This window comes from Mustela nigripes, chromosome 14 (genome assembly GCF_022355385.1).
Source record: "Mustela nigripes isolate SB6536 chromosome 14, MUSNIG.SB6536, whole genome shotgun sequence".
NCBI classification, from domain to species: Eukaryota; Metazoa; Chordata; class Mammalia; order Carnivora; family Mustelidae; genus Mustela; species Mustela nigripes.
The window spans coordinates 33,954,268-33,978,129 of record NC_081570.1 but is presented as its reverse complement, the minus strand read 5'-3'; the positions used below and the strand labels follow the sequence as shown (position 1 = coordinate 33,978,129).

Sequence of the window (23,862 nt, the reverse complement as noted above, 5' to 3'; positions counted from 1 at the left end):
AGTGCCACCACCGGGTCCTGGCTGGCTCAGTCAGAAGAGCATGTGACTCTTGATCGCAGGGTTGTGAGTTGGAGCCCCACGGGGTACAGATTAAATAAATAAACTTAGGGGAAAAAAAAGCAACCCCCTGAAAATATTCGTTTGAGCAGCTCCCATCGTGGTACACTGTTAAGCACTTCATTCCACTCTATCATCTAGGAAGTAGCATTGCATAATTTTCAATTCAGGTGCCAAACTGCCTAGGTTTGGATACTGTGCTCTGCCATTGCTACTTATTCAACGTCTCTGTGGCTGTTTCTTCATACGTAAGTGGGGGTTGTAGCAAGATGATTCCTAATAGGATTGCTGGCTCAAATGAATTTAGATACAAAAGTTTACAAAGTAGTCCTTTGCATATCATATACTGAAAGCATGGCTGTTATCCTCACAGTAGTCTGTTAACCGGGTAAATACTGAGCACTCACTGTTCACCAGGTACTACATTCTTAAAGTTAACAGTCTTTGGAGTAAAACTTGTCCCAAGAGCACCTGGCTTGCTCAGTAGGCAGAGCGTGGGACTCTTGATCTCAGGGTTGTGAGTTTGGGCCCCATGGTGATTATACAGATTATTTTAAAAAATAAAATCTTGGAAAACAAAAAGAATTGTCCCATTTTACAGATGAGGACACTGAGGTCCTAGTAAGACATGGCAAGTCAGTGGCACAATCAGTATCAAACCCAGATTTGACTTCAGAAATTAGGCTTTACCCCCTCATTCTCCTTGCTTATATATGCTACATTTGATCATGGGGGATAGCGAGGAAGACACTTGGATACCATGTAGTAGGAGAAAAGGACTAATAGAAACATTTCTGGGGCACGTGGGTGGCTCAGATGGTTGAGTGTCTGCCTTCGGCTTGGGTTATGATCTCAGGGTCCTGGGTCCCTGCTCATCAGGGAGCCTGCTTCTCCTTCTGCCTGCTCTGCCTGCTGCTCCCCTGCTTGTGCTCTCTGACAAATAAACAAATAAAATCTTAAAAAAAGAAAGAAAGAAAGAAAGAAAGAAAGAAAGAAAGAAAGAAAGAAAGAAACATCTTTACATGCTTCAGGAGAAGTGAGAAATCAAGAGTGAAAATGGGACTGAAGAAGGGTCTCGAGATGGCATATGAAACAGGGACTGATGCTAGCTGGCATGGAAAGAGAATGAATGAGGATGTGCCTCCATTCTTGTGCAAAGATGGGTAAAAAACAGGGGAAGGAGTGAGACAAACACGGGAGTAACTAGTTCTCCTATCACCTCCGAGGAGACACAAGGTTCAGGAATGGAAATGGGGAGATCCGAACCCTCCTCTTAAGATCTTACTGAGGAGAAGGCTGGATATCTAAGAGACAAGGTCGGTGGAGACGGAAAGGGGCAGAACCCTGCTAAGGATCAACAGCCATCCAGGAGCTGTCCTTGGTCCTGACTGAGCCTTGACCATCAGGAGCTGGTCAGGTACCACAGAGGTGGAGCGCTCTGGGTATGAAGACAGCTCCAGGTTATGCATTCCTCTTCCCCTGCGGGCTGCCATGCTTCCTACCACACATGCTCAGCCCCACTTTATATATCTTTCCTCAACCATGTGCAAGTTTGGCCTCCATAACCCCATACAAGAAACCTATCCTGGAATTGAAAACCACTCTCCATTTCCTCCCTTCAAGCTGGACCCTGCCCCACCTCACTTCAGCCAAAAGCCCCAAGTGCTCTATCTAGGAAACCATCCATTTCCATCAGAAATGAAAGTCGAGGGACACCTAGGTGGCTGAGTCTACCTTTGACTCAGGTCATGATCTCAGGGTCCTGGGATTGAGTCCTATGTTGGGCTCCTTGCTCAGTGGGGAGCCTGCTTCTCCCTCTGCCTGCCACTGCCCCTGCTTGTGTATGCTCATGCTCTCTCTCTCTCTGACAAATAAAATCTTTTTTTTTCTTTTTAATAAATAAAATCCTAAACAAAAAAAAAAGAAATAAAAATTCCTCCATGCAGCCTTTCTTCACTGGTCCCATTCTCCCAGCTTAACATGGTGGCTATGGAGTAGATTAGCCTTTGTTCAGAGAGAACAAAGCAAAGCAGAACTAGGGGGCTAGTGCTCAGCATTGTTGATTTAATAAATGTATGCATGCACGAATGCTGGGACTAATTTAATGGGTGGCAGTGTGGGTGGGGGGAGGTTGGTCACATTACTGCAGGACCATTCCAACCCAAAGGCAATGGCAATATTATGAACGGCTCCAGCCTACGAGGCTTTGCTACAGTGGATCCCTTCTGCTCTAGGAGCTAGAAGTTGGTCCCACAACTCCCTACAAAGGCCTGGATCCAAACATTCCCTCATTCTTCCCCCAGGCCTTCGCCCAGTTAGGTGGTGGTGGCAGAGGAAAGGAAGCCGAGACAGCAATGCAATGAAGATCCAGGTTTACTCTTTGGGGACAGGGAGGGGTGAGGAGGCGTAGGTGGGACGGGGCGCCCCTCAGTAGTCAGCTGTATAATCTGTGCCATGAAGCCCCCGGCACAGCAGTGTGAATTCCTTCACCATCTCCTTCACCCGCCTCTTGTTCACTCGCTCACTGAAGAAGGGAAGGGAGATGAGGTTAGTACCATCCACCACTGCCGCCCTCTCCTCTGGACCCAAGCCCAGGCCCCGCCAGCTCTGCTCACCGAAGGATCTGCTGGCTGAAGGTGTCCTTCTGTTCAGGGCTGAGGCGGGCAGAGGGAAAACCGGGTGGCTGCAGGGCCTCCTTGATCCACATGCTCAGGAGGCTGAAGCAGTGTTTGTTCAGAGCAAATAGGATGTCGGCAAAGCAGTCCATGAGGCTGCGGGAGGCCTGGCCCCCAATGGCCTGAGGGAGATGGGTTTTCAGCACACTAGGGCCTTGCACCTTTTGTGGCAAGGGTGCCTAGCCACATCCCACCCACTCCCAAACAGTTCCTCAGCCAAACTGCACATGACAAGTGAATACTGTTTTCTGAGAGCTGGCTGATCCTCACAGCAACCCTAACAACTGTCAGCCATTTAACTGATGAAGAAACAGAGTCAGAGAGTTTAGGGAACCAAAGGCCCCAGCATCCCAGAAGGGCAGCTGCCTTGGCAGTGAGGGACACCCCACCCCCCTCAAACACTGGCTCCATCTCACCTCCAGCACTGCTATGAGCAGCATACGGCCATCCTCTTGAACCACTTTCCCCACGGGTTCTACTTCCCCACACCGAGGCAGCAGCTCTGTCTACAGAGGATGGAGAGGCCTGTCAGCCTCAGCTCTTTCCCCACTCTCCCTGGGGACAAGACTGGCACACCACATCCCTACCCTCTGGAGTCCTGAACAGGGCTGGGTACAGGGTGGTGGGGGTCAGGACTGAGCATGGGACTCACAAAGAAGCCACAGGAGGCCTTGACAGTAGGTGCCTCGGGGAACTTGAGGGCCAGCACAGCTGCAGGAGAGGCAGAGGCAGATCAGATAGGGCCTAAAGATCCTCCTGAAGGGGCCCCAGGCCCTCCTGTCCACCTGGCCCCACTTACCACACTGGAACACAGCTTTGACATCCAATCGTTCACACAGGAACAAATCTGGCTTCCGCTTCAGAGCCTGCAGGAGGTGGAGCTGGTAAGCCCAGCCCCAACCAGCTGCAAGGACCAACCCCCCTTGCCCCCCACTCACCTGCCACCCCAGGCCCCAACTTCACGCACCATAGGTTACAGGCTGCCAAAATCAGCCACCCAGCCATCTCTGGGGGACCCACCCCATCCCACAGTTCAGTAAGTCAGGAAGGGAGCAGCCAGGGGATACTATGTACATGTACGTGTACTTGAATGCACTGGTGTGTGTGAGAGGTTGGGGGGGGGGTTGTCACAATACAGAAAGCTTGGGTCCCAAGTCACTCCCTGAGCAAACATTTATTCTCCCCTCCATCAAGGTCAGATCTCCTGCAGGTTCCAGGTAGCCAGCAGTGACTGCTTTGATTTGGAGGCAGTCAAAACCTCCTGGATTTGTTAACAGGACAGCAGGAAGAGATGGCAGCTGGATGTGAAGCCCAGTCCAAAAGCACCCCTCCCCACATCCCACCCACCTGCATTCCTCAAACACCCTCCAGCTTAGAAATAGGAAAAGTAGGGTAGGAGCCTTGGAGCCAATGGCCCCACCATTCAACCAGGACACCCTGTGTCCAGGCCCTTCTCAGCCACACCCAGCCCAGGAGTCAGTGCTGCCATGTGGGGGGAATGGAAGGATGGCCAGAGAGCCCATCCCAAGTGGCACCAGGACACGAATGGCAGGCACATCCTCAGGTCACAGGAGATACTCTGCACAGCTCCAGCAGTCATCAAACACTGCTGCTCTTCAGCAGCCCCCCAACGCATACCATGTAGATGCCTAACCCCCCATCCCATCACATACATTTCACTACCCTAGGTTCATTCATGTACAAACACACTCTCACGTACCTTCTCTGGGAACACCCTACTTACCCTCAAACACAACTCTATCACATCCCTTATACGGACTTCCCTACATTTGCAACACACCCTGCTACATATTCACACCCCCAAACCTCCCCACATCCCCCAGCCATGTCCACATGCCCACACCTTCAAGCTACCCAGTCCTCTAGCATATGTACTCTCCCGACACACCCATCCACAAACACACATATAAGTGCCTCACCCCCAAGGATGCACCCTCATAGATACCCACACACATCCATCTAGGCCCAGAACACACTCCCTGTTTCCCATTCCCACTGCGCCCCACCCCCTCTACTAGACTTGAGTTCTAAGAGAGTAAGAACTGTGCCTGCTTTTGCTTACCATTACATCCTCAGCATCTGGCAGAGTACCAAATGTGTATTACACACTCAATAAATATTTGTGGAATGATTAAGCAAAGAAACATCATTACCCCAACCCACAGGAACCTCCCCATCAACCCCACACTAACCCCATGTCCCCATAGCTCAACACATGTATCTTCCACAACCTACATCCCCTAATACAGACCTACTGATTACCACTACATACACTCCTCCATTAAAACACACACTCCCACAGCCCAACACACATACCTCCAACACATATCACTGTCCAAAACCCATCAATGCCTAATGCACATCAATATACAACATCCATCAGTGCATACGCCCACACTCAAGTACACATTTATCCCAACACAATAGCTGCTCTATTTAGAGCAGCTCCATGATTTCTGTTTCCAAAGTCAAAACACACAAATAAGGTCCAACACACTTAAACACACACCAAACACAAACACATCCCAACGCAGTCTCACAATGGAGCCAGCACCCCACCTCCCAGCAGCAGCAAACCCATCTGCCAGCCTGACTCAGGACTCAGGACTCAGGACTTTGTCCCGAGCACATTCATCTTTAGCCCCTCCCTTTAGAGCTCCTCCTGGCCACCTCTCCAGAGCAGGCTGGGGGCACTGAGGCAGGCAGTTCCCGGCAGGAGCACGGGGACAATGAACCCCAGGCCCTTTAACTCCAATCTTACCCCTGAACTTCTCAGGCATCACAGCTGCACAGGAGCTGCTGGGCACAGTTACTCCCCCTCCCCCACCCAGGCCAGCCCAGCTCCCTCCCTTCAGGATCGCCTCTCCCTGGTCTTGGTGGAAGAATGAGCTAGTTGAGGCAAAGGGGCACTAAAGGAGGATGTTGGGTTGTCAACTTCCACGGAAACAGATGAAGAAACTCTATTCAACTGAACAGAAAAAAAATTTGTCAACAGAAAGCTAAAAATAGGCTTAAATTGAATTTCAACATAAGAGAAAGAGAAAGAGAGAGAACAGAACGTGAATGAATAAAACTAAAACACACCTGTGCCAGGAGTTGCATAAATGAATCAACAATATCAGGATGATCCCTGGGCCCTAAAATATAATAAAGATGGAACTTAAGAAAAAATTATACAAACAGCAACTCAACCTCATATAGTTATGTGGGACTGAGAGCCTGCAGGGAGACAGCGTGGGGGCACATGAGCAGCAGGAAGCAAGATAAAGAAACAAAACATACAAAAACCATGAACTGGGAGAAGCCCAACAGAAAGAGACGGCAAAGTGAAGGACGGGCCTGCCCCAGCTCCCTCCCAAGGGGCCTTCCACCTACTCCCCACTCCTCCTCAGGCCAGTCCCCCGAGTGATCCTTTGGTGCTGGAGCAATGTTGGACTCCACAGAGCTGAACAAACAACCCCCACACTCTTGCTTCAGCCTCTGGCTGGCTGGGGTGGCCCTACACTGCCTCCTAGCACATACCACCCCACACTCGCCATCAAAGAGGAGGGCAGGGTTGGTGGGAGGTCAGTCCTTGGTAACTCCCATGAATGCCTGGCCAAAGGCCCCGGAAAGGTGAGGGCATCAGGGCCTGAGCAGGTGCCCTCTCACTTCCGTGGCCTTAGAGCTCTGTGTCTGGCCAAGGAAAGGAATCTCCTGGGTCTACTTAAACCAGAGGACTTCTCCTTGGCTAGGGCAGGGCCCAGTATGCTGTGGAGATGGCTGGCCAAGCAACTGACAGGGTCTGGGGAAGAAACTGTATCATGAGGCCCAAAATGAGAGCCCCACCCAACAAAGTCCCTCCACATGGACACCGACTCAGCAGAGGGCCAGGCTAAGGGCTAAACCACCAGCTCCCACCATCTGGACACACGAAGTAAGAGGGAAACCAGTCAACATGTCACCTCATGGTGCAGTGGGAAGGCAGAAGCTGAGAAAGGAATGGCAAGACTGGGAAGTGTAACAGGTAAGAGGGCCATTCTGTCCTGCAAGACAACCAATAAGGCCAACAAATCTGATTGCCGTTGGACACTAGTCTGCTTCCAATGCTGTTGACACCTGTGGTAAGGGTGAGGCATGTGCCTAGAGGGCTGCTTGGGCTGCTCCACTCTGAGGAGGAGGTACCGCACAAGCATCTGCCTGAAACACCACTAAGGAGCTGTGTGATCTTGTGCAAGCCACAAATGCCCAGTTTCCCCAACCATAAAGCAGACCATGAGCTCTTTCCTGCCTCCCTCTCCAGGTTACAAGGAGCCACTGAGAAAGCCCATCTCCTTCACACCTGAGCTCCGAGTTACTCAAGTCCTGGAAAGTGAGGCCCAATGTGCCCCATGCCTGGGTCCCCCTGTGGACAGCATGTTTGATATTCAGCAGATGCCCTGCTAGCAGTAGGCCCCAGACAGTGGGGAAGAAAAGCTCCAAGGGCAGGGAGACCTCACCCTCCTCTCTTCAACAGCGTCTGATACCTACTCTACTCTGGCCTTGTTCTGGGCACTGAGGAGGCAGAGAAAAGAGCCTCAACCCTGCCCTTGAGGGGCTTAGTCTAGGGAGAGAGATGAATACACAAAAGCAGATTACTGAGTAGGACTGGTGCCATGTCAGCAGTGTGTACATGATGTAGTTCCAGCCCAAAGTCCGGAAACACCCAATTCTGCCCCAAAGAAGCCTCTGAGGACCGATGCGTGGGCAAGGCTTGGAGGAGGGGCGCTCACCCAGTAAAGGGCACAGGGCATTCCAGTCAGAGGATCAATGGGACAGGAAGGGAGAAGTCGGTGTGGCTGGACTGCTGGCATGTCGGGGACGCTGGCAGAAGACACTGAGGAGTAAGCAGGAGCTGCATCATGTGGGTGGGAGTGGGAGGAGAACCTGAGGCAATGGAGAACGACAAAAAAGGTTTCCAGCCGGGGAGGAAAATTATTCAGATGTGTGTTTCCTAAAGAACATTATAACTGCAGGGTGCAAAGAGGGGCCTGGGGAGAAGGGCAGATGTCAGGGAAAGCAGTTAGAGGACTGCTGAGGTGATCCAGACACCCCACACTGAGGTGTGGTCATGGAGGGAGGGGAGAGGTAGGCAAACTATGGGATAATCAGGGTCCAGGACCACCCAGACTTGCCCCCGACTAGACATGAGGGGTGGGAGAGGTGGAGTTAAGGATGGCCACACCTGGTTTCTGGCTCAAGTTTCTGCCCACTTCGTACCTACCCACAGCCCACTGGAGCAGAGGCCAGCATCATGGGACCACACATTGACCATATAAGCAGAGAGCACTCTGGCTCCAGAGGAAAGCCCTGGTGAGCGCCCAGCCTATGACCACAAATCCAGGCAAGACTCACGAGGCTAGCAGAGCAGCACCATTTCTTTTCCAAGTTAGAAGCCTGGGGTAGACAGCAGGGGAAGCATGGAGCCCCCTGCTCCCAGCTCTCTCAGGCAGAGGGCCACAGAGAATAAAGCGCTGGGGCCACAGCCAAAGGGTTTCGACCTAGAGTGTAGGGAAAGGAACCAACACTCCCTGAGTACTTCCTGTGCAAAAAACCCAAAGTCAGGGGACCAAAAGACACTACTTTCATATCTATAACAACCCTATCGAGTACATGAAATCTCCACTCCATGGACATGGAAACGAAGGCTCCACAAAACAAAGGTAAGTGACTTGCCCAAGGTCACACAACTAGTTGGTGGTGATGAGCTTAGAATCTAGGTCTATCTGACTCCAAAGCCCATGTTCTTTCCCCTTTTCATTATATCCCATAGAAAAGGAGCCAGCCTAGTGCCCCAAGTCCCTCAGAGCTCTGGCCCCACCTTCCCACACATCAAGATCGGCCCTGAGCCCAGCAGGCCAGTAGAAGACAGCATTCACTCTCTTATCCACTTCAACCTAAGATGTCAGCTATTTGTAGGGTGACAATTGTGCTGTGCTTGATCCTGTAAGTTTCCCATCAAGTCCCATGTGCAACTCAGGGGATAGAGGAGAACAGAGTGGGCAGCTTTGGCTCCCCAGTCAGGGAAGCAGAGGCAGTGGCAGTGGCGGCAGCAGCAGAGACCCTGGTCAGGACCTACCTTGCTGGAAGAGAGTGAGTGTGACGGAGGTGACGAGCAGGAAGAGGGCCTCAATTGGGGGAAAGTGGGCAGGTTCATGAGCAAAGATGTGGACCAGCTACAACAAAGCAGGGAATGCTGGTCAGTTGAGGCCCTGTCTCACAAGAACTGGCCAGCATCCCCGGAATGCAGGTCAGGACCCCTGCCAGGGCACCCATTCACCCCATTCCACCCATCCACCCCATCCCAAGGTCAGATGAAATCTAGAATACTGCTGCCTCAGTCAGAAGGCCCACCTGTCGAGTGAGGTCAAGAGCAGAGGCCTGGGGGATGGTGCTGTACATCCGACCCAGCATCTCACACAGCTGTGGCACCATGGGGGCAAAGTCATCCAGCAGGGTCTTAACGGACTTCTCAAAGATAGCGCATACCGCCTTGGGAAGGAAGCAAAGGGGCCCATGAAATAGACACAATATTATGATCATCAAACTTGCCAAGAGACTAGATCTTAATTACTCCAACCACTAAAAAGAAACTATAATTATGGGATGTGATGGGGTGCCAATTATCATACAATGGCAATCACATTATAACACAGAAATATACCAAATTCACATGCTGTACACTTAAATTTAAACAATGTTAAACATCAAATATATTTTAAGAAAGAAAGAAAGAAACCAGAAAGTAAAGGGGCCCTGGTTAGCAGTTCACAATCAGCTGGAACAGAACTAAAGCCCTGCACAGAGGAGGCCTAAGGAGGGACCCTTACCTATAAGCCTATCCTGACCCTGCATGTCAGGAAGGTAAACAAGTCTGACCCTCACCCCAAAAGGCAGGAGTCAAAAAGGCCCTTCTCAAAGGGGCAGAGAATAGAACTTTGCAACTCAAGTCTTGCTACTTACATCTCCACCATTTCCTCTCAGAGAGCAGCAATAGCAAGAAAATCCTAAATTGAAAAGGGACCAAAGGCAGGTCTCTGATTACAAAGCGGACCCCTGACTGTCACTCAGCACCAACATCATAGTTCTTTGGTCAAGTACTTTGTGATACTGGGAAGTTCTGAATGTCTTCCCAAAAAATTCCTTGTACCTGTAGTGCAAGATTCACCTCACTGAGATGGGGCAGCAACACTTTCCTCCTGCTCCATATCTAAGCACAGTCACCATGTGAGTAGACAGCAAGGACAGGGGCTCACCTCCACCACCTGGGCATCATTCAGCCATTTGCTCAGCACCTTCTGGATAAGCTGGAAGACCTGCTGCAACACCACAACCACCTGAAGACACAGGAAGAAGTGAGGTGCCCCCACCACACTCTCGCCCACCCGAGATGGACAAGGTAATACAAAGCAAGCTGGAAGTTCAACTCTATTACCCCAGATTAGACATTGAGGACTCAGTGAATGGGACCTTGGGGGAAGGGCTAGATCACTGAATCCCCCATGAATGAAAGAGAATATCCTGAATTCTAAGGATCATTTTAGAGGAAGCCTCAAAGTGCAAAGCAGGGATATTATGAGGGCCTCAGAAAATTACCAAAGCTTTGTAACTTTAAAAAAAAATTCTCTATCCATTTCTGCTCAGAAAAATCCTGTTAGTGCCAAAGCCTAAGGGCTAGCCCCTGAAGAAGTGGAGAAGCTATGTCACCCAAACAGGCCTAGGGTGGAGAGCCCCAAGGTATACATATATATGGCAGTTTATGGAGGAGCAGAGAGCAGATTGAGGTCCTGGGAGGTGAGGGAAGGCAGGACAATGACTATCATGGAAGGAGAAGGGGCTCTGTTGGAGGATGCTGGCCCAAGTTTGATCTAGAGCCAAAAGGGAAACTGAAACTAAGGTGAGGAGTTGAGGAGAGGAGCCAGGATACTGTGATTTCCTTTTCTCCAGGAGAAACCCTGGGAACAATGACCCAAGCAGTCTCCCACATTTATTCAGAACTTTATAGTATGCAAAGTACTTTCACATATGGTACCCAGCACAGCTCTATGAGATGAGCAAGCCAGAGTCTGACATTCATGGTTTTGAATGGAAAGCTGATCAAACAGCTTATAAGTGGTCACCCAACCTCCATGTGCCTAAGCTTACCATGGTACTTGTCACACTGCTTTGCAACAATCTGATTACATGTATACATGTAGAGCATGTAGGTATCCCCAGTGCCCACAGGGAACAGTGAATAGTGAAGTAGAAGTTGGGAGTTAAACAGGGGTCCATAATTACATCATTTAGGAGGTTGAAGGATAATGCCAGTGTCCCCCATGGGGCGAAGGAACCACAATGACATCACCCCAGTTGGGTTGAGGACAAAGACAACATCGCCCACAGGGTTGGATGAGGCAATGACATCACTCTCTATAGAGTGAAGGGCAATGATAAGGTCATTCACAGGGTCAGAGGACCAAATGCATCATGCCTCATGGGGCCAAGGGAACAATGACAATATTACCCATAAAGTTGGGGAGAAACAATGACATTCCCACAGGGTGTATGGTCAAGGGGACAATGGCAACATCACCCACGGGGTTGGGTCCCTGTGGCACTGGCAGCTTCCGGAGCTCAGGGCCTTCATGATCGTCCTCATGATGACTGACATCCAGTGTGGTGAAGAGGTTGGAGAGAAGGCCCAAGATGTGGACAATGGCCAGCTTGTTGGAAGGATTAGGCTATGGGGAGAATCAAACCAAGCTCTGGATCTCCCAGCCTCAGTTTGGCTCCTGATCCCAGCCCTGACTGCCAACTCCAACCCCACCCACCAGCAGCCACAGCCCACACAAAGGGAAGCCCATCCCTGCCCTCTGGCTACCCGTGTGTACACACACACACACACACACACACACACACAGCTCACTCACTATCTCCTCTGCTAGCTTCTCCAGCTGCTGGATGTAGGGCGAGATAAGTGAGTGCAGGTTCTTAAGGATCTCCTCCACCTGCAGGGCTGACAGCAGGAAGCCCAGTGCCTGCATCAGCCACATGCACTGGCTCGTCTGTGGGGCAGAACACAGAAAGTCAATCCTGGACATATCTGGCCATGGGTAGGAGGAATGAACCTCTTGGGGGAAGGTTCCAAGAACAGGAACAAAAGACAAGGGGTAGGAAAGGGCAGAAGAGGATTTCCACAGATTTCCATAATATCCCCAAGGACCCCTAGAAACTTCTGGGCTCACCTTGTGGATCTGTTTCATCAACACATCCTGGAGATAAACAGAAGGAATATGGGATCAGTGGAGTGCAATGGGCCATGAGACCCAGCCCCACCCAGGCCCCTGCATACCTGGGAGACAGCCACAATGTTAGCAGCATAGGGTGGCAGGTCATACTTGCATTCTCGGCAGATCTTCTTGAGGGTGGACACAGAAGAGACAGAGAGCTCAGGATTGCCTAGAGCATGCAGTACAAGGGGCAGAACACTGTTGATCATGACAGGGTGGTCAGCCAGCCATTCAGACAGAGCTCCTGGGGGAAGAAGGAAGAGGGGAAGATATTGGAGGCAGGCCAGGCTGGCTTTGTACCATGTTCCTGTGAGGCACACAGAACTTCTGGCAGGATCAAGTTACAGTCTTAGTACTGAATAGGGAAATATGCATGCACATCCTCAAACAGGAGCTTTATAGCTGAGAAGCAGGAAGGAGTTACTCAGAAGAGGCCTAGCAGTGCTGTTCCATTGAAAGCAAACAAGCCTGACTGAATTGCAGCTCAGAACACTGTAGGAAGGACCCCTAGATGTGCCAGGACAGTCTGTTGGGTGCAATGCTGACTGTGTGTGTGGGCATGTGTGTCTCTCCCATTCTGGACAGGAACCAGCAGGCTGACTGTGGCTAGGGATGGGTGCCTGTGGCTCTGGAAATGTGCTCATGGGTGTGTGCCAGGTCTCACCAATGGTGAACATGACAGTATCCGCCAGCTGCACGTTGCTGATGCTGATCCGTGGAATGAGGCCAATGAGCCCAGGCACCACATCAGAATAATTGACATCGATGGTCTCTGCGATGGATTGGAAGCCATAGAGCAGGGCCTCTGTGTGCTGAGGAAAGAGGGTGCCACTGGCTTGGCTGAGGAGGAGATTATGACAGTTCTGGGAGGGCTGAGGGAATCAGGTTTGGGAGGTACCTGCCAGGAGTAGGGCTCCTCTGAGCTGGTGAGCAAACGGCCCAGCTTGTCATAGAGGTTGCTGAGCAGCTCGGCCCCCAGCATCTCATACACATACATGAGCGTATCTGAGATGTCCACCCTAAGAAGCAGATGAAGACCTTACACACTGCCCAATCCTGCCCCCAAGTCCAGAAGCCCACCTCCACCAATTCCCTCATAACCCTGCAAAAGTGCCTAGAGAATAGAGAAAGGAGCCCCAGGTTTCAGGAAGGCTGGTCTCGGGTTCCTCTCCTTATTGCCTTCATCAGTTCAGGACTCTATTTAGAGGTAGGACTGCCTGCTACCATCACCTGTAAATCCGGAACTGTTCCTTCTCATCTGAGGACCAGAATCCGTATTCCTCGTCAGAAGGGAACTGGGCCTTGTGCAGAAGCACATCCACTAGCTGGAAGTAGACTGGCCGGTACACCTGCTGGTATACAGCCTGCTTCTCTGCCTCGAAGGACAGAATGTCATCCTGAGAGAGCCAGGGAAGGAAGTTAGCCACCTAGGCACCAGGCCCGTAAGTCCATGATCTGCCTTCTATAATTACAGCTCAATCCTACTGGAGGTCACACAGACACACCTGCAGCGTGTACCAGAAGGTGAGGGTCAGGGAACTGGTGGTCTCGTTGACAGGGTAGTGGCCAGGGATGCCAGTACAGAACATAATCATGTTGACAAGGGCCAGGAAACTCTGCCAGTGCTCCACTTGATCCAACAAGGCCCTTGGAAGGAGGACGTATAATAAGGTCATTCCACCTCCCCCAGTAGGGCTTCATAACTCCACCTCTTAGAGAGCCCTGCTATTCCCCACTCCTTACCCCCCACCCGCAGCTGCCCCACTCCTTACCGGGAGTGGTTCTCGCCCAGGGCCACAGCAATGCGACAGATGCCATGGGAGGTCTCCATATCCCCATTCTGAACTGCCTGTCTCAGTTGATCTTGCAGTCCCAGCACCAGCGGGATGAGTTTCAGAAGTGTGTTCACATACCTGGAGGCAAGAAGTTAAGGAGACCCATCAGAGCTGCCTGCCCATCCCCCACCAGCTTTGATAGAGACGCACATTCTCTCTGTCTTCCAGCAAGTCCCCTCCCCTACATTAAACCCAAAGTGAAAAAGAGATCAGGGCCTACAAGGTAGCTTTAATGCTGCCCATGTTGGGGAAAACCTCAGGTCAGGAGCCTACCTCCAGGAGAACTCTGGGAAGAAAGTATAAGAAGGTCAGTGTTGAATGGGTTGAATTATGTTCTCTAATTAGACTTACATTTGATGCTGGCATGGGTTAAGACGTCTGGTGAAGTTGAAATGAGATGCACATATTTTGCATGTGGGAAGGACATAAATTTTGGGGATTAGAGGGCAGACTGTTATGGGCTGAATTGTATCCTCCCCTCAGAAAGTATGCTGAAGTCTTAATCTCTAATATCTCAGAATGTAATCTTATTTGGAAACAGGGTCAGTGCAGATGAGGTCATAGAGTAGGGAGAGCTCTACAACGGGTATCCCTAAAAGAAGGCAACCACATGAAGACAGACTTACAGGGAGAATGACATGTGATGACAAAGGTAAAGATTGGAGTCATGCAACCGCAAGCCAAGGAACAAGACTGCCAGCAAACCGCCAGAAGCTAGGTAGAGGTTAGGAAGGGCTTCCCTATAGATTTTCAGAGGAAGCCAACACTTTGACTTTGGACTTCAAACCTCCGCAACAGTGAGACAGTAAATTTCTGTTGTTTAAAGCTACCCAGTGTACTTTATTTAAAGTGGTACTTTATTACGGCCCCTCTAGGAAACTAATATAGACAGTGTTAAGGGAGACTGAACAAGGATAGGAAACAGAGGAGTTAATACAGGCTCAGGAGCCCTGATCAAGATTTCAGGAGACACCGACAGCATCAATCCCCACTGTCCACTCCACTCCCTGCCACCAAATCCGAACTCCTTTGTACTCTGGTGGCAGTATGAAGGGAGAGCAGTAGATGATGAACTGGAAGACAGCTAAGAGGCAAAATGGTCAGGACTTGATGACTGACTGGATACAACAATGGGGAAGAGTTAAGGACAGCTCTCAGGTTACGAGACAACTACTAAGATGGTGGAGCTGTTTACTGAGGTCAGGAGAAGTGGGTGGAGGGGGATAGTACTAAATTTAATGGAAGGCCAGAAGGTGTTAAGTTCAGCATTAGGCATGTTGAATCAGAGGTACCTGGTGAGATCTGCAAACAGAAGTGTCCAAAGAGTTGGATATGAAAACCTGAAGCCCAAGAGAGAAGCTGGAGCAGGAGACAGTCATGGGCAAACAACTGATAATTGAAGCTATGGGAGCAGATGAGCACTGAATGAGAGAAAAAAGGGTCCAAGTCAGAGTCCTGAGGCACAATGATCTTAAAGGGGGAGCAGGGGAAGCACAGTATACAAAAGAGACAGAGAACACTAGCTCCACTCACTGGACCCCTCTCCAGCAGCCTGCTCTGTGGAAATCAGACTAATCAGAGGAAATGATACTCTCGGCAGGTTGGGGGATCAGATGCTTGAGACCCTCTGCTACCAATCATAGTGTCACCAGAGCAATCTATGGAGAGGAAGGGAGACTGATGTACCAGAGGAGTTCTATCTGTATTCGCCCTAAGCAGGCTGCAAGGCAGGCAGGTAGTCTCATAACAACAAGAGGCAACCAGCCCAAGATATTGGCTTTCTCCAAATCCCCATTCTGGTGGGACAAGGTGCCCATGCGAGGATACCCCCAACCCAGAGACAGCCCTAGAGGGTGCAGCTTGGAGACAGCTGGGATAGCTTCAGTCTCATGACCCTGACACAGGCTGCACCACCAGACAATGGGTACCTTCAGGCCAGACTCTGGCACAAAGAGCAGGGGGAGGGCCAAAGCTCTGGCCTGCAAGTTTCCCAGCAGCTGAGATGGGGGCAGGAGGTAGTGCTTTATCCCCAAGCATCCCTACCAAGGCTCTCTCACACCTGCTGAAGTTGATGTACCCAGCAGGTACTCAGTCTTCACTGGGTTCTTGATTTGTCATATTTGAGTTGCATAATAGGCTCAATCACGGACAATATGGTCCAGAAGGGCTCCGAGTATTACTCAAGGTCATACAGTAACTTAGAAACAAATGCCAGGCTGGGGCAGCTGCTTCTACTGCAGCAGGACAGCTCTTTCAGGGCCCAGCCTGAATTTCTCCAAATGATCTATGCAAATCTCAGTCCATATCTCAAATTTGAACTGATAAGAGCCGCCAAGAGTCTGTCTAATTTCACCTTCTCTCTTCCCCCAGCCCCCAATGAAAAGCTTTTCTAGGATTAAAAATGCATTTTCAGGAAAAAGAAAATCAAGGCAGAGAGAGCCAAGCAGCTTCTAGAAGAGTGGGAAAGGGGACCTGAGTGCAAGCTCAGTTAAGGGGACAGCCAACGTCAGGACACCTGGGGATAACAGTGGCCAGATGACCCAAGAGTCAAAACCACAGGTGACTTTCTCAAGACAGAGTCCTGGAAACTAGACTAACAGAGCAAGGCCTAAACTCTGACACCAGGCTGGGTGCAGCCCACCAACAGGGAAAACACTAGTTTAGATTTCCTACCACCTGGGCACCTATTCCTGAGAACTGTGAGTAGGCAGAAGAACAAGTCTGAGGCTTCTGGAGGCTTGTAGATTTCGGGGAGGGAGATAGAGAGGATATCTTTAAGGCCATGGCTGAGACTGGGTTTAAGAGGCCTAGTTCCCACTGGTCAGCTCAAGCTGCCGGGGCAGGGCTGCTAGAACTTGCTGGCTGCCACTCACACTGAGCTCAGCCCAGACCTGCAATTAGAGCTCTGGGAGGAGAGCTGAGAAAATGGGGAGAGTTGCTAAGCAACCATGGGGGCTGCAGCCAATGGGCGCTCAGGAGGCTGTGGGTTCCCTCACTGGCTTCTTGTTCGCTCATTCGTTCAGAGGAGAAGAGGCATCAATTACCTGCCAAAGCCCTCGAGACTGGCTGGGTGGGTAAACCTGGGTGTATCCAAGGACACCCCATATCACCCATGCAGTGGCCCCGGGCAATTCCCCTTAGCCACTAACTGTCCGAGCCCAGCTGGCACTTGAGCTACAGGCTGCTGAGGAAGGCTAGCCCTGGGACTCAGCACCCACCTTGAGTTGGAAAACCTGGGAAACCACAGGAAAGACAGACTAACTACGAATGCAGTAACAAATACCATAAATGGTGGCAAGTACCATTTATGGGGTGTACAGGAACCACAAGAGACCTTTCACAGACCTTCTCTTCTTTGATCCTCATACCAAAATATTCTTTTTTTTTTTTTTTTTTTTTTTTTTTTTTTTAAAGATTTTTATTTATTTATTTGACAGAGAGAAATCACAAGTAGGCAGAGAGGCAGGCAGAGAGAGAGAGAGGGAAGCAGGCTCCCTGCCGAGCAGAGAGCCCGATGCGGGGCTCGATCCCAGGACCCTGAGATCATGACCTGGGCCGAAGGCAGAGGCTTTAACCCACTGAGCCACCCAGGCGCCCCCCAAAATATTCTTTATAGAGCACCAGGAGCCCTGTACATATTATCCTGTTTAAGCCTTTACAACTCTGTGTGGTTGATACAATCACACCCATTTTACTGATGAGGAAACTGAGGCTTAAAAATGACTTACCCAAGGTCTCAGATCTAGCAAGCGGACCATCTGAGATTCAAACTCAGACGTGACTAATGCCAAGGCTGGAGCCATTAACCACTCTCTGATGCTCTCTTTGGGTGTTTTCCCCTCCAACTCTGTTAAGCGTTTCTAAAGCCCATCTCTCCTTCTTCTTCCTCTTTTTTTATTTATTTTTTTATTTTTTAAGTAGGCTTCATGCCCAGTGTGGAGCCCAACTTGGGGCTTGAACTCACAACCCTGAGATCACGACCTGAGCTGAGATCAAGAGTTAGATACTTAACGGACTGAGCCACTCAGGCTCCCTAAAAGCCCTATCTCTATAGTGTTGTTAGTGTCTCCAGTCTTACCCTGTCCAATCCAACCTATACTAAAAATCTCATTATGCCATTTTCTCTGCTTGAAATCCTTTAATATCTTTACATCCTCCTCAGGATGAAGACCAAAATCTTAAACCTAGCTGACAAGGTCTTGCATGATCAGGGATCAGACCTCCAACTGGCCCTTAAACCCTGCTGTTTAATCACCCCCACTCACCAGGCTCTCTCAACACATTTTCATTGCTCAGGCTCTTTAAAGCACACCTCCTCTGGGAAGCCTTCCACAACCCTAAAATAGGGTTAAATGCCTCCTCTGGGCTCTCACAGTACCCCCAACCCTGCTTTCTGCATTATGGCATTCATCTCATTGACCATCCTTGCCCCTTTAGGTAGGTGTGTTAGACTGTGAGCTCCTGGCTTGCTGAAGTCAACCCATTCATCTCTGTGCACCGGGTGCCCAGCAGAGGGCCCAAGACACAAACAGGTGCCTGACAAACATCTGCACAAACAGCTCACTACACTCCCCTTCTTTCAGGCCCCTGTGGGTACTACGGTGCTGCCCACCACAGGCCTTTGCCCCTGCTGTGTTTCTGAAGTCTGGAACACTCACTCCTCCCCTGACCTCCCCCACCCCGCTCCCACCTCTCACCATTCAGGCAACTCCTACTTCTCATCTGTTCAAAAAATACTGAATGCTACCAAATGCTGCCAGGCACAGTGTGACAAAATAAAATGACACAGTGCCCATCCTCACAGAGCTGAGAGACCAATGGGGAGACACACGGTAATTTACAATGAAACTGCGTTATAGGCTAAGAAGGAGAAACAGTAGGAGCTCTGAGATGAAATAATTGAGGAGACCAAACTTAGTGTTAAAAATCACTGATGGCTTTCCCAAGAAAGTGAAGTTTCAGTTGAGGTAGATGATGTGCCAAGTACATGGGATGGTTTAGAGGCTAGAAGGAGCATGGGACAGTCAAGGAACTGAAGAGATCATATGAGAGTGAAGAAAGGAGTGTGGCATGAGAAGAGGCTAGAGATGAGCCACAGTGTGCAGCACCTTTGTGAATCACATTAAGGATTCTGAACTTCATCCTAAGAACTGTAAAAAGCCACTGACGGGGTCTGAGCAGAAAGGACAAACTGGATCCTCATTTTCAAAAGACCACTCTGGCTGTGGGGTGTGCAGTAAAAGGTACAAGAGTAAAAACCAGGGGACTAGTGAAAAAGCTCTGCAGTAATTTGGGGAGAGAGATGATGACAGCTTGGACTAGGGTGGTGGCAGTGGAGACGGAAAAAATAGATTTGCAATATGGTCAAGAGTAGAACAGCCAGGACTTGGCGACTGATTGGTGGAGAGAAAAAGAAGAAAGAGTCAAATATTGTAATGAATAATTTGTTGGATGGTTAGTTGTCTGTCTCCCTCTCTGAACCATAAGGACCACGTCTTGTTTGCTTCCTTGTGTATCACCAGCATAAGAGCACGTATGCCGTAGGCACTCAAATAGTGTTTACTGAATGGATGGATGGATGGCCAAGCAAGCTGTCCTTCTCTGGGAAGATGGGGACCAGCTCACCTCTGGGCATCAGGCTGCGAGATGGCATTGACAATGGCCTCCACACTGCTGTCGAAGAGCTCTGAGTCCTGCAGAGCAGCAAAGGCAGCCTGAATGAGCGCCTCACAGTCCTGCAATGGCACCTCCAGCTGCACCCAGCTGGAAAAGCACTTGAGCACCTTCTGACGCACACAGCTGGGTGAGCTGGGCTGCTGTAGCAGCTGCTCTAGCAACGGGAAGACAGCCCCGCACTCCACTGCCAGGCTGGCCCGCACCAGGCCTTTGCGATACTGGGGAAGACGGCTCGTCTGGAACTCCTCCGGCAGCACTGTCAGCAGCTCGAGCAGGGCCAGGCAGCGGCCCTGACCATCCACCGGTGAGTCCTCAGCCTGGAAGAGCCGTACCATATCTGCCACGGCACATGGCCAAGCGTCAGGCATCATGCTGAGAGCCAGGGAGGCCAGTGCCACACAGAGCCGAGTCAGCACAATCTTGGAGCCACTAGCAAAGTGGGTGATCTGGGTGAAGAGCTGTGCCTTTAGACTTTCATACTGGTCAGTGGGTATGTCACTCCAGTAGCGAGAGATCTTGATGTGCAGGGCACTGGCCCCAAAGTACTGGATCTCAGGCACCTTGTCGGGCTGCAGTAGCTGCCAGCTGAAGTGCCAGGCCTGTGGGGAGACCTGGGCCTGCATCAGCCATTTCTGAGCCAGGTTCTTGTTCTCAATGTTGGGATCGTAGTAGAGCTGGTGCAGCGCCTGCAGGACAGCACAGGACTGAGCAGGTGCTGGGCACTCTGGATCCTGCCAGAGCCCAGAACAGAGGGTATGACTTGGTCCTGCAAGTCTGCTCTCTGAGGGGCTGAGCAGGAAGAGCCCAGGGCTCTACAGTGTTTTCTGAGCCCAGGGTTCTACTGATATCTTGAGAGCCTGAACTCTGCCCGTGCTCTACCATATTCTCTTCTCCTTATAGCAAAGCATTATGGGTTCAGAGAGCGAACCTCCACAGGAAGTCAGAAAGAGGAGGTTGAGCTCCCCAAAAGGGAGACACCTGAGGTAAAAGACAAGGCCCAGGTTGAAGGAATGGCTCCACAGGGATGAAGCTAAGCCCGAGTAGAACATGGAATAGCCTGAGGGGCCCTGACCCTCCCAGGCACAGCTGCTCCCATCAACTCCAAGACTTCTCTTCAGCTCCCCCAGGATCATCCCTAGGTCACTCCAGATGCTGGCACCAAAGCCAGTGTGAAATCTGAGCAGGGCTAAGATTTTGCCTGGCAGCCGTAGGCCAGAGACATACTGGAAGGGAGGGTGAGCACAGCCCTCAGAGAGCACACGTGAGGGTCCAAAAAGCTGGTCAAGAAGTCTTGGCTAGCAGCCCTGGCAAATGCCTTGTCTGGAGCTCTCAGCTAGCCAAATCCCCAGGGCCCCAATTCCATAGGGACTTCACACAGTAAGAAAACAGTGGTTTGTCTCCCTGGCAGCACATGAAAGAGTGCGCCACCATGCCAACACCACCCAGCCCCAGGGAGTAGAACAGCCAGGTCAGGACTCTGACCCCCTAAGCAGGCTCCATTCAAGTAGTCTTAGCCCAATCTGTACTTCTGACAGCAAGTTCTAGCTACTGTCCCTTTTTTGACCACTCCAGGATGCTGAGGCAGGCACAGAAAAGCAGAAGGGTTGCATTCTTGCATTTGGAATGGCAAAAAGGGATCAAGAATAAGAAGTGAATATCTGTTACCATTCCCTGCTTCCCAGCAAGGTAGCCCTATCTCCCCATACATCACAGTGGGGAGGCATTTCTGCATCCCAGGCCTCCGGGGCAGAACACAGAAAAGAACCAGAGAAGCAGTTCAAAAAAGATGGCCTGGGCAGTGGGAGAACCTGGGAAGGCCATGGCAGGAAGCTGTGTGGGCAGGAGCGCAAGGAAAGGACCCTGAGGCTGCCAGCAGGCCTGAACCCCTTGAACCCAGCACAAAACAAAGGGGGCCAGCCCTTCCCGCCTGCCCAGGACTGGTCTGGCCTCCATCCAATACAAGAAGGACCCTTCTTCAAGAAAGTGAAAACAACTCAGACTGTTTTAGTTTCAGGTAATTTTCTGAGCCCCTGGGTCACAAAACACGTCCAGGATGGCTCAGCATCTGTAAGGTTCCTGGAGACTGAGCTGCAGGTCTCCTGGGTTCTTGGTTTCTTACTGCACTGCTCATGCCGTTCCCATGGAGCTGGAGAATAGCCAGTGTGGCTATAGGTCTAGGCCATCAGCACTCTGGAGGGACCATCCCAAGACCCTAGAGTATCCACAGAGAGCCCATGTCTAAGGAAAGCCAAAAATAGACCATTAGGACACCACTACACTGCTGTGCATGCCTGCCCAGAGAGACAGCAAATGCCAGGTGCTCTGAGGGCACCATCCCAGCAGGCACCCAGCCCAAGCCTGGGCTCTGGCATTGGTATCAGTCCCCAAAACTTCTGCTCTGTCACTGGACCGCCCACCCCAGGGCCCTCATACCTTCTCCACGTTCTCCACAGTGAAGTCCAAGGCTGGTGCTGCTCCAGCCCCTGTAGCCCCTGGCTGCTCCTCCCGCCGCTCCATTTTTGCTCCCTCCCCAGCAGGGAGGTGGACCCTGACCTGTCTCCTGCCCCAGCCCCTTGGCTGCTGGCCCCCTGCTAGACCCCGGCTTGGGTCCCCAGGAAGCGGTGGGGTGACAGGGGGCCCAGGGCGGGCATGGCTGCCGAGGCCTCCCCACCTCGGTCGGGGATGGGGGGCTTGCCAGAGGCCAAAAGGGTGCTCTTAAGAGGAAGCCAATGAGGGGGACTCCGAAGAGGGAGCCGTCAGTGAAGAGTTCGCAGGCGGGGGTCCCGGTGGTGGGTTACGGCTCTGTCCCCAGAATCTCTGAGGAAGGAGTCATAGGGAAGGCAGGCCTGTGGGGGAAACCGAGCCCCTGGCCCGTGAGAGGTCACAGGGTCGTTGGTCTGTACCCACAACACCCTCGTCTGAGGGAGCTCTCGGGTCCTACGAGGAGGTCACGGGGTAGGGGGTGACGAGGGAGAGAGCCCTTCGCGGGTTACGGAGGCGTCCGACGAGGCGCAGGGGTGCAGCTTCGCGAGTCTAGGGCGAAGAGTCCGTAGAGTTGAGGGGCTGTGGCAGGTCCCCTCCGCTCGGCCTGGCCCGCGCTCTTCTCACCGCCCGGCTCCGGCCCCGCTACCGCCGCCGCCGCCGCCCTAGTGACTGACAGGCGAGCCGGCCCGGCCGGGACGGGGCGGGGACCTCAGCGAGGCGCGGGCTGCCCCCAGCGCCTGTTCCCGGCACGGCCGACTCAGGCGCCACCCTCCCCCCGCGCCTGCCCTGGCCCGGCCCGGCCCGGCACAGCCCGGCACGGCCCAGCGGAACTGCGCAGAAACTCATTCCGGGTCTCTGGTCTTGTCCTCGCCCAGGCCCGCGCGCCCCCCGAGCAGGCGACGGAGCGGCGCGGCGCTCGAGGCCCCCACTGAGCCAAGGCCCCGCCGCTGGGTACCCTGGGAAACGTAGTCCGCATTGCGGCTAGCGGGAGGGCGGCGCCTTGCGGCAGAGGTCGGGAGCACGTGGACTGTGGACCCGTGGAGCCCCGCCGGCCCCAGACCTCCGGTCCGCCTCAGGGTCAGATCTGCGGGAGGCGCTGATGAGCAGTTCCCTAGGAGGACGTGACCGAGGGGGCCGGTGGTTTGAGCTGGGAATGCTGGCTAGAGGAAAAGGCGTGCGTTGGGGCTTGGCATGGAGGAACAGGTCACCGTGGTGCCGCGCTGCCGGCGCCTCCTGGGGTCCGGGAAGAGGGCAATCTGGGCAGAAGGCATCAGCACCGCCCACAGTAGAAAGGGGGCTTGGTGCGCCCCAGGAATAAAAAAGGACGGCTCTGCGAGTGCTCAGACCAACCAGGAAACCACATACCATGGACAGTACTCGGAGAATTTCCTAGGGTGCTTGGAAGCAGCTTCTCTTTATGAGTAATTAGAATAAGAATAGCTCACATTTAAGTGCTAGGAACAAGTAGTACTTTGCATACCTAAGTCTGATTCTCTGGACAACTCTGCGGTGGGTTTTTTAGTCACCATTTTCCGATGAGGAAACAGATCGAGAAAGGTTGAGCTTTCAGCTAGTGTAGCAGAGACCAGCATAGATCTGGTTGACTGCAGACCCCAGCAGACTCTACTCCTTCACTTCCACTTGTCCTTATGTTAACTCTTATTTTTAAAGTTAATTTATTTAAGTAATCTCTGCACCCAACGGTGGGGACCAGACTCACAACCCTGAGATCAAGAGTCCCATGCTTTTCCGAATGAGCCAGCCAGGCACCCCGATCTTTTATTAACTCTTGCCAGTGATCCCAGCAGGGGAAAAAATGATCAA

At 51.8% G+C, this 23,862-nt stretch overlaps 1 protein-coding gene across 2 annotated transcripts; it reads right to left on the bottom strand.

The window, feature by feature from the left end:
* Positions 1-2,412: 2,412 nt before the first annotated feature.
* Positions 2,413-22,806, bottom strand: IPO13 (importin 13). 2 transcript variants are annotated; one of them, XM_059374455.1, is made up of 20 exons: positions 21,988-22,802; positions 19,504-20,240; positions 13,816-13,956; positions 13,549-13,690; positions 13,274-13,440; positions 12,942-13,062; positions 12,708-12,855; positions 12,106-12,287; positions 11,999-12,025; positions 11,684-11,818; positions 11,351-11,494; positions 10,028-10,108; positions 9,126-9,263; positions 8,851-8,947; positions 5,838-5,890; positions 3,532-3,598; positions 3,385-3,443; positions 3,149-3,238; positions 2,673-2,854; positions 2,413-2,581 (listed from the first exon to the last, which is right to left on the bottom strand). In XM_059374455.1, the coding sequence occupies exons 1-20, from the start codon at positions 22,069-22,071 to the stop codon at positions 2,485-2,487; spliced, it is 2,892 nt and encodes a 963-aa protein (XP_059230438.1). In that variant the 5' UTR covers positions 22,072-22,802; the 3' UTR covers positions 2,413-2,484. The 2 variants fall into 2 exon arrangements, with proteins under 2 accessions (XP_059230438.1, XP_059230439.1); XM_059374456.1 differs by lacking the exons at positions 2,413-2,581; positions 2,673-2,854; positions 3,149-3,238; positions 5,838-5,890 and having other exon boundaries at positions 21,988-22,806.
* Between the last annotated feature and the right edge of the window lie 1,056 nt (positions 22,807-23,862).

Coding starts and splice junctions, on each gene's coding strand:
- IPO13 (XM_059374455.1), bottom strand. CDS start 22,071: ATGGAGCGGCGGGAGGAGCAGCCAGGGGCTACAGGGGCTGGAGCAGCA. Junction 9,264..10,027: donor ATGATGCCCAGGTGGTGGAG/GTGAGCCCCTGT, acceptor TTCCTTCCCAAG/GCGGTATGCGCTATCTTTGA. Junction 2,855..3,148: donor TGCTCATAGCAGTGCTGGAG/GTGAGATGGAGC, acceptor CATCTCCCTCAG/GCCATTGGGGGCCAGGCCTC.